This window comes from Neodiprion virginianus, chromosome 1, assembly GCF_021901495.1.
Source record: "Neodiprion virginianus isolate iyNeoVirg1 chromosome 1, iyNeoVirg1.1, whole genome shotgun sequence".
Lineage (NCBI taxonomy): Eukaryota > Metazoa > Arthropoda > Insecta > Hymenoptera > Diprionidae > Neodiprion > Neodiprion virginianus.
In genome coordinates this window covers 10680586-10694418 of record NC_060877.1, presented here as the reverse complement: position 1 = coordinate 10694418, position 13833 = coordinate 10680586, and the positions used below count along the sequence as shown (strand labels likewise).

Here is a 13833-nt window from a genome sequence, read left to right as displayed (position 1 = left end):
ACGTGAACCAGGAACCACGGAGCGCTTATCCTGGAAGTCGAGAAATTTTATTAGCGCAGTGACAGCTACTGAATTTGGGGTTGCGCGAAAAACGAATTGAAACAATTTATTGTAAACGTGAACGAGGAACCACGGAGCGCTTATCCTGAAAGTCGAGAAATTTTATTAGCGCAGTGACAGCTACTGAATTTGGGGTTGCGCGAAAAACGAATTGAAATTATTTATTGTAAACGTGAACCAGGAACCACGGAGCGCTTATCCTGGAAGTCGAGAAATTTTATTAGCGCAGTGACAGCTACTGAATTTGGGGTTGCGCGAAAAACGAATTGAAATTATTTATTTTTAACGTGAACGAGGAACCACGGAGCGCTTATCCTGAAAGTCGAGAAATTTTATCAGCGCAGTGACAGCTACTGAATTTGGGGTTGCGCGAAAAACGAATTGAAACTATTTATTGTAAACGTGAACCAGGAACCACGGAGCGCTTATCCTGGAAGTTGAGAAATTTTATTAGCGCAGTGACAGCTACTGAATTTGGGGTTGCGCGAAAAACGAATTGAAACAATTTATTGTAAACGTGAACGAGGAACCACGGAGCGCTTATCCTGAAAGTCGAGAAATTTTATCAGCGCAGTGACAGCTACTGAATTTGGGGTTGCGCGAAAAACGAATTGAAATTATTTATTGTAAACGTGAACCAGGAACCACGGAGCGCTTATCCTGGAAGTCGAGAAATTTTATTAGCGCAGTGACAGCTACTGAATTTGGGGTTGCGCGAAAAACGAATTGAAATTATTTATTTTTAACGTGAACGAGGAACCACGGAGCGCTTATCCTGAAAGTCGAGAAATTTTATCAGCGCAGTGACAGCTACTGAATTTGGGGTTGCGCGAAAAACGAATTGAAATTATTTATTGTAAACGTGAACCAGGAACCACGGAGCGCTTATCCTGGAAGTCGAGAAATTTTATCAGCGCAGTGACAGCTACTGAATTTGGGGTTGCGCGAAAAACGAATTGAAATTATTTATTGTAAACGTGAACCAGGAACCACGGAGCGCTTATCCTGGAAGTCGAGAAATTTTATTAGCGCAGTGACAGCTACTGAATTTGGGGTTGCGCGAAAAACGAATTGAAACAATTTATTGTAAACGTGAACGAGGAACCACGGAGCGCTTATCCTGAAAGTCGAGAAATTTTATTAGCGCAGTGACAGCTACTGAATTTGGGGTTGCGCGAAAAACGAATTGAAATTATTTATTGTAAACGTGAACCAGGAACCACGGAGCGCTTATCCTGGAAGTCGAGAAATTTTATTAGCGCAGTGACAGCTACTGAATTTGGGGTTGCGCGAAAAACGAATTGAAACAATTTATTGTAAACGTGAACGAGGAACCACGGAGCGCTTATCCTGGAAGTCGAGAAATTTTATCAGCGCAGTGACAGCTACTGAATTTGGGGTTGCGCGAAAAACGAATTGAAATTATTTATTGTAAACGTGAACCAGGAACCACGGAGCGCTTATCCTGGAAGTCGAGAAATTTTATTAGCGCAGTGACAGCTACTGAATTTGGGGTTGCGCGAAAAACGAATTGAAATTATTTATTTTTAACGTGAACGAGGAACCACGGAGCGCTTATCCTAAAAGTCGAGAAATTTTATCAGCGCAGTGACAGCTACTGAATTTGGGGTTGCGCGAAAAACGAATTGAAATTATTTATTGTAAACGTGAACCAGGAACCACGGAGCGCTTATCCTGGAAGTCGAGAAATTTTATCAGCGCAGTGACAGCTACTGAATTTGGGGTTGCGCGAAAAACGAATTGAAATTATTTATTGTAAACGTGAACCAGGAACCACGGAGCGCTTATCCTGGAAGTCGAGAAATTTTATTAGCGCAGTGACAGCTACTGAATTTGGGGTTGCGCGAAAAACGAATTGAAATTATTTATTTTTAACGTGAACGAGGAACCACGGAGCGCTTATCCTGAAAGTCGAGAAATTTTATCAGCGCAGTGACAGCTACTGAATTTGGGGTTGCGCGAAAAACGAATTGAAATTATTTATTGTAAACGTGAACCAGGAACCACGGAGCGCTTATCCTGGAAGTCGAGAAATTTTATCAGCGCAGTGACAGCTACTGAATTTGGGGTTGCGCGAAAAACGAATTGAAATTATTTATTGTAAACGTGAACCAGGAACCACGGAGCGCTTATCCTGGAAGTCGAGAAATTTTATTAGCGCAGTGACAGCTACTGAATTTGGGGTTGCGCGAAAAACGAATTGAAACAATTTATTGTAAACGTGAACGAGGAACCACGGAGCGCTTATCCTGAAAGTCGAGAAATTTTATTAGCGCAGTGACAGCTACTGAATTTGGGGTTGCGCGAAAAACGAATTGAAACTATTTATTGTAAACGTGAACCAGGAACCACGGAGCGCTTATCCTGGAAGTTGAGAAATTTTATTAGCGCAGTGACAGCTACTGAATTTGGGGTTGCGCGAAAAACGAATTGAAACAATTTATTGTAAACGTGAACGAGGAACCACGGAGCGCTTATGCTGGAAGTCGAGAAATTTTATCAGCGCAGTGACAGCTACTGAATTTGGGGTTGCGCGAAAAACGAATTGAAACAATTTATTGTAAACGTGAACGAGGAACCACGGAGCGCTTATCCTGGAAGTCGAGAAATTTTATCAGCGCAGTGACAGCTACTGAATTTGGGGTTGCGCGAAAAACGAATTGAAATTATTTATTGTAAACGTGAACCAGGAACCACGGAGCGCTTATCCTGGAAGTCGAGAAATTTTATTAGCGCAGTGACAGCTACTGAATTTGGGGTTGCGCGAAAAACGAATTGAAACAATTTATTGTAAACGTGAACGAGGAACCACGGAGCGCTTATCCTGAAAGTCGAGAAATTTTATTAGCGCAGTGACAGCTACTGAATTTGGGGTTGCGCGAAAAACGAATTGAAATTATTTATTGTAAACGTGAACCAGGAACCACGGAGCGCTTATCCTGGAAGTCGAGAAATTTTATTAGCGCAGTGACAGCTACTGAATTTGGGGTTGCGCGAAAAACGAATTGAAATTATTTATTTTTAACGTGAACGAGGAACCACGGAGCGCTTATCCTGAAAGTCGAGAAATTTTATCAGCGCAGTGACAGCTACTGAATTTGGGGTTGCGCGAAAAACGAATTGAAACTATTTATTGTAAACGTGAACCAGGAACCACGGAGCGCTTATCCTGGAAGTTGAGAAATTTTATTAGCGCAGTGACAGCTACTGAATTTGGGGTTGCGCGAAAAACGAATTGAAACAATTTATTGTAAACGTGAACGAGGAACCACGGAGCGCTTATCCTGAAAGTCGAGAAATTTTATCAGCGCAGTGACAGCTACTGAATTTGGGGTTGCGCGAAAAACGAATTGAAATTATTTATTGTAAACGTGAACCAGGAACCACGGAGCGCTTATCCTGGAAGTCGAGAAATTTTATTAGCGCAGTGACAGCTACTGAATTTGGGGTTGCGCGAAAAACGAATTGAAATTATTTATTTTTAACGTGAACGAGGAACCACGGAGCGCTTATCCTGAAAGTCGAGAAATTTTATCAGCGCAGTGACAGCTACTGAATTTGGGGTTGCGCGAAAAACGAATTGAAATTATTTATTGTAAACGTGAACCAGGAACCACGGAGCGCTTATCCTGGAAGTCGAGAAATTTTATCAGCGCAGTGACAGCTACTGAATTTGGGGTTGCGCGAAAAACGAATTGAAATTATTTATTGTAAACGTGAACCAGGAACCACGGAGCGCTTATCCTGGAAGTCGAGAAATTTTATTAGCGCAGTGACAGCTACTGAATTTGGGGTTGCGCGAAAAACGAATTGAAACAATTTATTGTAAACGTGAACGAGGAACCACGGAGCGCTTATCCTGAAAGTCGAGAAATTTTATTAGCGCAGTGACAGCTACTGAATTTGGGGTTGCGCGAAAAACGAATTGAAATTATTTATTGTAAACGTGAACCAGGAACCACGGAGCGCTTATCCTGGAAGTCGAGAAATTTTATTAGCGCAGTGACAGCTACTGAATTTGGGGTTGCGCGAAAAACGAATTGAAACAATTTATTGTAAACGTGAACGAGGAACCACGGAGCGCTTATCCTGGAAGTCGAGAAATTTTATCAGCGCAGTGACAGCTACTGAATTTGGGGTTGCGCGAAAAACGAATTGAAATTATTTATTGTAAACGTGAACCAGGAACCACGGAGCGCTTATCCTGGAAGTCGAGAAATTTTATTAGCGCAGTGACAGCTACTGAATTTGGGGTTGCGCGAAAAACGAATTGAAATTATTTATTTTTAACGTGAACGAGGAACCACGGAGCGCTTATCCTAAAAGTCGAGAAATTTTATCAGCGCAGTGACAGCTACTGAATTTGGGGTTGCGCGAAAAACGAATTGAAATTATTTATTGTAAACGTGAACCAGGAACCACGGAGCGCTTATCCTGGAAGTCGAGAAATTTTATCAGCGCAGTGACAGCTACTGAATTTGGGGTTGCGCGAAAAACGAATTGAAATTATTTATTGTAAACGTGAACCAGGAACCACGGAGCGCTTATCCTGGAAGTCGAGAAATTTTATTAGCGCAGTGACAGCTACTGAATTTGGGGTTGCGCGAAAAACGAATTGAAATTATTTATTTTTAACGTGAACGAGGAACCACGGAGCGCTTATCCTGAAAGTCGAGAAATTTTATCAGCGCAGTGACAGCTACTGAATTTGGGGTTGCGCGAAAAACGAATTGAAATTATTTATTGTAAACGTGAACCAGGAACCACGGAGCGCTTATCCTGGAAGTCGAGAAATTTTATCAGCGCAGTGACAGCTACTGAATTTGGGGTTGCGCGAAAAACGAATTGAAATTATTTATTGTAAACGTGAACCAGGAACCACGGAGCGCTTATCCTGGAAGTCGAGAAATTTTATTAGCGCAGTGACAGCTACTGAATTTGGGGTTGCGCGAAAAACGAATTGAAACAATTTATTGTAAACGTGAACGAGGAACCACGGAGCGCTTATCCTGAAAGTCGAGAAATTTTATTAGCGCAGTGACAGCTACTGAATTTGGGGTTGCGCGAAAAACGAATTGAAATTATTTATTGTAAACGTGAACCAGGAACCACGGAGCGCTTATCCTGGAAGTCGAGAAATTTTATTAGCGCAGTGACAGCTACTGAATTTGGGGTTGCGCGAAAAACGAATTGAAACAATTTATTGTAAACGTGAACGAGGAACCACGGAGCGCTTATCCTGGAAGTCGAGTTTCACCGCGTAGCGGACCCGAAGCGCGGGATCCGGGAGGTTGAGAACCCGGTACTCGAAATTTGCGGAGCGCGACTCTCATCCGTCCGCTCCACTGCGCGGTTGTTACCGGACTGAGGAACTCGGCTAGCCGATTTTAGATTGGTGACGTCACTTTCCGAACATCCGAAAATTCAAACTTTGGTTTCGAACTGTAATACTAGGTATGATGATGTATGATGTATGATGTATGATGATATGATATGATGTACAATGATTTCAGTTTTCACATTTCATACAAGAAATACGCACTTTATCTCTCCTGCCGATTCCAGACTCAAGCGGCCAGGCCCTTCGATGGTCAGCCGTTGACTGAAGATACATCCTTCAGTTAACGGGTCAGCTGATAACGCTGCCGTTCTGCGACAGTCGGATGATGAAAAATTTTGCTCGTACCTTTCAAATGTGTGTTAAAATACACTCGAAGTGTTAAGAAGCCTCGTTCCTTCTCTTCCCATCACTTTCTTAGGTCGTTAAATCACTACGCTGCGTTAAATACTGTCTCATGTACGGAGAATCCATTTAATCTTAATCAAAATTAGCGCATCTGTGATGTATTACAGTTACTCTGAATTTTTTTCCATCCGAATAGTTTCGAAAAACAATTCTGCTCCTCCACCCAACGCAGATACTTCACTTGCGACCAGCTAAAACAGCGTTTCGATTCTATGCCTATGAAAATTCAAGATCGAGAGAGCAAATGAAAAGTTGTTGGAATAATTATGAATACTAATGTTGTGGAATACATCGAGCGCGCGTCGAATAGAATCCCATTTCGAAATGAATAATTCTTCTCTTTTCATATCATAGCTAATCTAGTAATATAGGTAAATAGGATGGTTGGAGGTGTTCGGAAATGGTAGGACATTTCAAAAGTTAAAGTCGACGATGATCCGGTGCATCAATTTTATCGTTACAGATTTTAGTTTCCCTTGAGGCATAGAGTATTCAACAACGATAATGCAGTCCTTAAAATTCATCATTCATCTCTGTCTGGAAAGCTAATTCGCAAGGCGTGGTATTCTAGATATGTCAAAACTAAGCTGGCGGCACGTGTTCGCATTATTAGAAAAATACCCGTACTCTACATACACTGTTTCTAATCTTTTGCTACATTTGGTTTAATCCCCATGCTTCCACAGCACGAATAGTCGGAAATGTTTTTGATTATCCATAATAAAATAAAAGAAGTAACAAAGCTTAAATTTATTGTTAAAGCTCTAACGAATACATCAAACTGCGGTCGAATTCATTTATTATTTGCACATGACCTCTGTACATTTGATAAATTATTCCTAAATACATTGAAACGTACGTATTTATAATGAAATATCATGCAATGGGCTGTGTAAACTATAAACTATAATTTCTATCAAATAGCTGCTTTTATGTCAACAGGGCTTTGAGACTCAGTTAAGTTGGATCTCGATTTTTGCCATCGTATGCAGGACATTGGGTTACAAGAACAAATGCGAATTACGAAGTACTCCGTGTTAGAGATAAGGATATTTTAGTTCAAGTATACCTATACACAGAAATCCGTATGTGAATATACTAAAACCTCTGTGTTTATTGTAAAAATCTAGTTTTAAATATGTGTATATATGTATATACACATGCATAAGTATACATATACATATATACACTTACATGTACATAAATAATTGCCAAGAAATTAGAAACACTCACAACTTGTCGCAAATAGAGTAAAACGTAAGGTTAATAATATACAAATTACACAAGCGCACCATAAAACGTGGCAAGGGTAATCCTAGTGCAGTGATTGTATAAACTCAATAAATATACATTTACATATACATGATATAAATTAATAGTCTAGAAAAGAGTATTTAGAGAGCTTATCTAATTCCGATCTTGTCACAATAGATCATTAACATAATCAATATACGGTTAAAGCTGTATTAGCTACATTCACTATTAGAGATAATATTTTTTATCTATTTTTATAGTTATTTAATTTCTTGTACAACAATTTTTCAAACTTCACCGCAAAATGCCCAACGAGTTCTCGTTGTGCAAGCGCGAGTCAAATTACCTTGCAGATGGCATTACATTGATTTTTGCCTTCTCGCGTCGAGTTATAAATACAGAGAAATCTCAATGAGAGCTCATTTCTATAAGATTTATTGTAGTGTTATATTCGTAGCTGTACCTGTTATTCTATATTATATACTGTCCTAAATTTTAAACACACGGCACAACAATGGCTGAAAGCACAATGGCAAGAAGAGAGGAGCGATTTGCATCTTAATAAATCTTGTCTTCTTTATACGTAGCACAGCGATGTCACGTCGGAGGATATGTACCAGTGGATCAGTAGGTGGGGCACAGAACTGAAACATAATTATGTTGAAAATCTTCAACATCTCTTACAGAAAGTTTTAGTATGAGAATACATCAAAAATATTGTGTAAGGATTGATATAATTAATTGATTATTCGATCATATAATAAATTTTATCAGCGCATTTATAGCTACTATTGTGCTTGCGCAAAAAATGAATTGAAATAAATTTTAAACATGACAGGTTTGAAAAATTTTAGATACAACATAATTAAACTTGCCATTAAATATTATCAAAATATTAAACTCACCGAGCACAAATCTTCGTCCACGTCCGACCACTACCAATTCACTTCCAACGACCACCGCTAACCACCTCGAGTTATACCTTGAATAGTAATAAATATTTTCAGTATAAGAACACATCGAAAATATTCTGTAAGGATTAATATAATTGATTAATATGTAATAAATTTTATCAGCGCATTTGAAGCTACTGAATATGCGCTTGCGCGAAAACTAAATTGAAATAATTTATTGTAAACGTCACAAGTTTAAAAAATTTCAGATAAAGTATAGTTACAATTGGTATTAAATATTAGAAAAACGTTATATTCACCGTGCAGAAATAGAAACATAGCTTTTTGTTACTGGCTTACATGAAAATAGTTGATCCTACTCCTACTCCTGGTCCCACTTCCACTTTGATCCTACTCGTGATCCTACTTCTGGTCCTACTCCTGGTACTTATTACTTCTGATCCTACTTCAGATCCTACTCCTGATTTGACTCCTGATCCCACTTCTGGTCCCACTTCTGATCCCTCTCCTGATCCTACTTATCTTCTTGATCCCACTCCCGCTTCTGATCCCACTCCTGATCCTACTCCTGGTCCTACTCCTGGTACTACTCGTGATCCTACTTCCACTCTTACTCTCGATCCTGATCCCACTCCTACTTCTACTTCTACTCCTGATCCTACTCCCACTCCGTTAAATATTATAAAAATGTTATACTCACAGTGCACAAATCCTCGTCATCCTCGTCCACCTTGTTCTTCTCATCTTCCCCGTCCTGCTCCTCGGTCACCTCCTCATCTATCTCGATCACCCGCAACCAGCCCCAACCCCCTCCGACCACCTCCGACCATTTCCAAACACATCCAACGACCACCACTAACCACCTCGGGTTATCCTCGAATACTAATCAATATTTCCAGTATTAAAACACATCAAAAATATTGTGTAAGGATGAATGCCAAATTGCAATTGCAATTTGTTGATCGTGGTCGTACGGTTATTATCCCGATTCAAAATTGTATCCGAAGCACGCATATTGGTTTGATGGTACAAAACATGACGTTTGCAATAATCAAACTTGTAAACTTGAAAATTAGTCCTGAAGGTCAGTAGTCACCAGGTCAAGGACCTGGACAGTCAGAACTAGGGAGCGCTTGTTCTAGAAATCGAGTTTCACCAGGTAGTGGACCCGGCGCGCGAAAACTACTGAGCGCTTGTCCCTGAAGTCGAGTTGTACCAGATAGCGGACTTGGAGCGCAGGAACCACGGAGCGCGTGTCCTGGAAGTCGAGTTACACCAGGTAGTGGACCTGAAGCGCAGGAACAATGGAGAACTACGAAAAACTGGAAAACTACGGAAAATTAGTTGTGAAGGTCAAAAGTCACCAGGTCAAGGACCTGGACAGCCAGAACTACGGAACGCTTGTTCTGGAAGTCGAGTTTCACCAGGTATTGTACCTGCTCCACAGGAACCACGAAGCGCTTGTCCTGGAAGTCCAGTTTCACCAGGTAGTGGACTTTGAGCGCAGGAACTACGGAGCGCTTGTCCTGGAACTCGAGTTGCACGAGGAAGCGGACCCGGAACGCAGGATGCAGGAGGTAGAGAACCCGGTATTCGAAATTTGCGGAGCGCGATTTTCATCCGTCCGCTCTACTGCGCGGTTGTTTCCGGACTGAGGAATTCGGTTAACTGATTTTCGTCGATATAGATGGATGACGTCAAGACAAAATAAAATTTTGGTGACGTCACTTTCTGAACATTCGAATATCCGACATGCAAACTTGGATTTTGAACTTCAATAGTATGTATGATATGATGTATGATATGATGTATGATGATATGATATGATGTACAATGATTTTAGTTTTCACATTTCATACGAGAAATAGGCACTTGATCTTTCCTGCCGATTCCAGACTCAAGCGGCCAGACCCTTCGATGGTCAGCCGTTGACTGAAGATATATTCTTCAGTTAACGGGTCGGCTAGTAACGCTGCCGTTCTGCGACAGTTGGATGATAAAAATTTTCGCTCGTACCTTTCAAATGTGTATTAAAATACACTCGAAATTTTATGAAGCTTAGTTCATTCTCTCCCCAACTAAAAAAAAAAATCGCTGGCAATCACCTTTTTACGTCTTGAAGCCAGGACACTGCGTTAAATACTGTTTCATATACGAAGCATCCATTTCATCTCGATCAAAATTAGCGCATCCGTGATGTATTACAGTTACTCCGAATTTTTTTCTTACCCAACGTAGATAGTTCACTTACGACTAGTTAAAACGTTTCCATGCTATGTCTATGAAAATTCAAGATCGAGAGAGCAAATGGAATACATCGAGCGCGTGTCGAATAGAATCCCATTTCGAAATGAACAATTCTTTTGTTATCATATCATAGCCGTATTACTGTAGATAATCTAGTTTGTATCCTGGAAAATTATAAAATTTATAGTACGCATTACGTATCAATTGTTACTGGATCATATATATTAATATCGTACATGGACCGCATGTACTGTATATTTTCTGGTCTCTGCATCTTTATTACATCTGATCTATTATTATTTATGATCTATGTATACATTCTTCCCTCGGGTACCTATACTTCAATTAAATCACCGTCTTGCTACGAATTTTGGACGAAATTTATTCTCATTATTAATTTCTTGCGTCGCCGACAAGTCGGTTAGTACACACAGGCCAAGTATTGGCTTGGGCTCACCATTGCGAAGACTGTGTTACTCGGAAGGTGAATGCAGCCAGCATCATGTCGAAATCGGTAATTCTCTATGTTCTGCAATATGTTCTCAACTCTACCGATGGAAGATCTCAGGGGGCGCAAACGCACGACGACTTTCGGTTGTCACACCAAAGCCCATTGGGGCAACTGACTTTTTATGCTTCATTCAACGGTGCTGGAATAAATTATTTGATTCGCTATTTCGACGGAATTTCGCGATAGGAATCGAATGGGCGCAGTCGAAATACGCTACGAGCATCGGATTAAAAGTTGCAGCCAAAAAACGATCAAATTTCTACGTCTTTTCTCAGCCATTTGTTTTACGCTGTTTTAGATTTATTCATTACATTTCTGAGGGTCCAATTGCTTCAGAAAATGTCGTAATGATGTATTAAAAATTTCTAACAGCGAAAATCGAAAAACGCAAGGCTAAAACATGAATTATGAGGAAAACAAATGTTGAAAAATCGCAAAATATAGGCTTTCATCAGAAGACATGGCAATCGCTAGAACATGCCATAAGCTGGGAAAGCCCGCGGGTAGTTCTGAGTCGATTATCTCCGTTAGCTTAATCGACACATCATTTCGTCTACTGAAATTCTCTTTACTATCTATTACCTAATAGTCAATTCTCACCCGCAAGTAACGACAATCAATGGCTCATCACACCTAACTCGGTGCCCGTAAACGCGTATGATTGTGATTAAAAAGTAGTAAATACTGTGCACGTAAACGTAGTAATAATCACGATCATCCTTTGACAAATTCCGAATGAAAGAATGAGCATATTCGGTTTGGCAAGGTAGCATATCTTGGATGGATATACGAATGCAGAAAGGCAAATTAATTAGGTGATGAAATGAATTATTTCAATCGTTATGATCCAATACCCTTCAAAATCTCGAATAATAATTAGTTCCTATTTGATTAATGGGTCATTTTGATGTAATTGAGGAACATTGCGCTTTTCCCGATATGAAATTATTTTTCCGCTTTTTTTTTTTAGGGTTTCTTTGTCATCTACGTCGATTCTCTATCTGCCATGCAAATTTACTTTGGTACATGGTGTTCACAAAACGAAAAACAATGTTTCATACATTGCCATGCCAATGTACACTATTATCATGCATTAGATTGTACGTTACTGTTCATTTAAATTTGCTCTTCTAACATTCGTTGTTATGCCTTATTGAAGCGTCCAACACAGTGGAATAGGAACAGTCGGATCAAGGTTTGTAACTAATAGTTTGTAAATTAGTTGCGACAGAGGGAGTTTTATATTCACGTGTACATGCCTGTATATTAATTAATGTACGAAAACAAATACAATATAGATGCATGTACAAGCGATTCTGGTATTCAGTTAAATATCACTGAATTAGCAATAATTTCCAGCATTACTGTAATCCAGATTTTCGATCGCACTAGTTCGAAGAATGTCATCCATGTTGTTGACTTGTATAAGTATCGAGGTACGTGCTGTCGGGAACACTAAAACAAAACATTTAAAGTATACATTTTAGAATTTTATTTAATAAAAAAGAAAATGTAAAAAATAATAAGTTTACATACAGTCTTGAATAGAAAAGATCTAGCGACCTTCAAGTGTCAATTCGTGAAGTTCACATCCACGTATAACCACAAGTGTAAATTACACCGATCCGTTAGCAGAATCGTCTTTTATTGTGAGCATCTTCTGAATGAAATCGTTGTACAAATGCTTTCGGCTTGGAATAAAGTGACCGCCGTCATGGGTCAATCTGGTTGCATCGGTGAATAGTGATGCCAAATCTTCAGCCATTTCTACGTGAAATAAAAAGATTCAAATCATTAATTAGATTTTCTACCAGCCACATGGTACAATAAAAAAGATGACATACAAATCATGATATTCTTCATGATGATATCTCACCAGTAGGAATAATTTGGTCTGTAGTTCCATAAATATGAAGACTGGGTAGACTAAACTGTTGGTTGTAAAATACGGAATGTGGCTCACAAAGTGACTTAAATCCCGATATGAGAATGGCGAAATTAAACCTAATCGGAGACACTGTGATATTATTAAAACATTTCTTATCAATTCACTCGATCAAGTGTATCTCAATATTACATTTTTGCTGTTGCATTGCGCACAAAATTGCAGAAAAAGCTGCACCCTGTGAAAAACCAAGTATTCCATCAAAAGGGCCTTTTTCTTCAAAACATTTCTCGACCAATCGTAAACTTTCTTCTAATCCGACACATTCAGGGCTGCCCACAGTTGCTTTGAATTCTGAATTTTTGTTGTTGAACCACCAGCCATATGCTGAAAAGGAAAACAGAACATACACAGAAATTCTGTGATTCATTGAATAGTTTAAGCATTGTCAACAATTTTCATACCTTCGGCACCTTCTTCTGCTTCTTTACCGCTCGGGTCTCGAGGCACCTTGTGCGGAGCTCTCAGGAATGTGAAGTTGATTTCTTTTTTGAATGCTTTTCGCAGAGAACCAATTTTTCCTCTGAAGACAACGTCCGACTGGTAATATCCATGTAATGCAAGAACCTGTAAAATATCTGATGAAGATAATTCAACTCAGGGTAATTACATTGAAAGAGATTGGTTATTATTTATACAACGATATCAGAAATACACATTGAGAGACGATCGTACTTGCAGTTGTTTCTTCACCTCAGTCATTATGCAGGCACGTTTATGATTTTTTGATCGAGCAGATATAATCACACGAGTAGATATAAATATTTTACTATAGAGAAGTTCCAGGCATTCACGATTATTTATCACAGTATTAGCCTAGTTTTAGGGATTCAGTTGGGTCTACCTAGTTGTTGAAACCAGTAGCCAGGCAGTGCCATCCTTAGAAAACGATGTACTTTGTACTACACGGTAACTCTTTTCTGTAGATAAGGGTCATGTAGTACTCCTATCTTTACCGACCGAGCAAACGTGACGCGGGTCGAGTGATTTGAACAATCGAAATAAACATTTATTTATACAACTCTTTATCTTCGTAGATAAGAGAAGTAAAAAAAATGTATTTGAATGGTTATAAATTCCGCCGATAAAGTCCGGATCCTTCTCACAAAAACTGCGAAAATCGAACGAGATGTGC

At 39.5% G+C, this 13833-nt stretch overlaps 2 protein-coding genes and 1 long non-coding RNA gene across 7 annotated transcripts; all 3 read right to left on the bottom strand.

The window, feature by feature from the left end:
• Positions 1–7699: 7699 nt before the first annotated feature.
• Positions 7700–8856, bottom strand: LOC124310090 (uncharacterized). The gene is made up of 3 exons (XR_006909622.1): positions 8696–8856; positions 7987–8063; positions 7700–7725 (listed from the first exon to the last, which is right to left on the bottom strand). It is a non-coding gene; the product is annotated as an uncharacterized LOC124310090 (long non-coding RNA).
• A 31-nt stretch (positions 8857–8887) lies between these two features.
• Positions 8888–9615, bottom strand: LOC124310088 (uncharacterized). Its single transcript, XM_046773682.1, has 2 exons — positions 9432–9615; positions 8888–9325 (listed from the first exon to the last, which is right to left on the bottom strand). Exons 1-2 carry the CDS (start codon positions 9613–9615, stop codon positions 9096–9098), a joined length of 414 nt encoding a protein of 137 aa, XP_046629638.1. The 3' UTR covers positions 8888–9095.
• A 2356-nt stretch (positions 9616–11971) lies between these two features.
• LOC124310087 (esterase OVCA2) lies at positions 11972–13608 on the bottom strand. Of its 5 annotated transcripts, none has more exons than XM_046773677.1 (6): positions 13374–13584; positions 13103–13265; positions 12831–13025; positions 12630–12770; positions 12290–12520; positions 11972–12208 (listed from the first exon to the last, which is right to left on the bottom strand). In XM_046773677.1, exons 1-5 carry the CDS (start codon positions 13398–13400, stop codon positions 12369–12371), a joined length of 678 nt encoding a protein of 225 aa, XP_046629633.1. In that variant the 5' UTR covers positions 13401–13584; the 3' UTR covers positions 11972–12208; positions 12290–12368. The 5 variants fall into 5 exon arrangements, with proteins under 5 accessions (XP_046629633.1, XP_046629634.1, XP_046629635.1 ...); XM_046773678.1 differs by having other exon boundaries at positions 12317–12520; XM_046773679.1 differs by lacking the exon at positions 11972–12208 and having other exon boundaries at positions 12325–12520; positions 12630–12757; positions 13374–13586.
• Between the last annotated feature and the right edge of the window lie 225 nt (positions 13609–13833).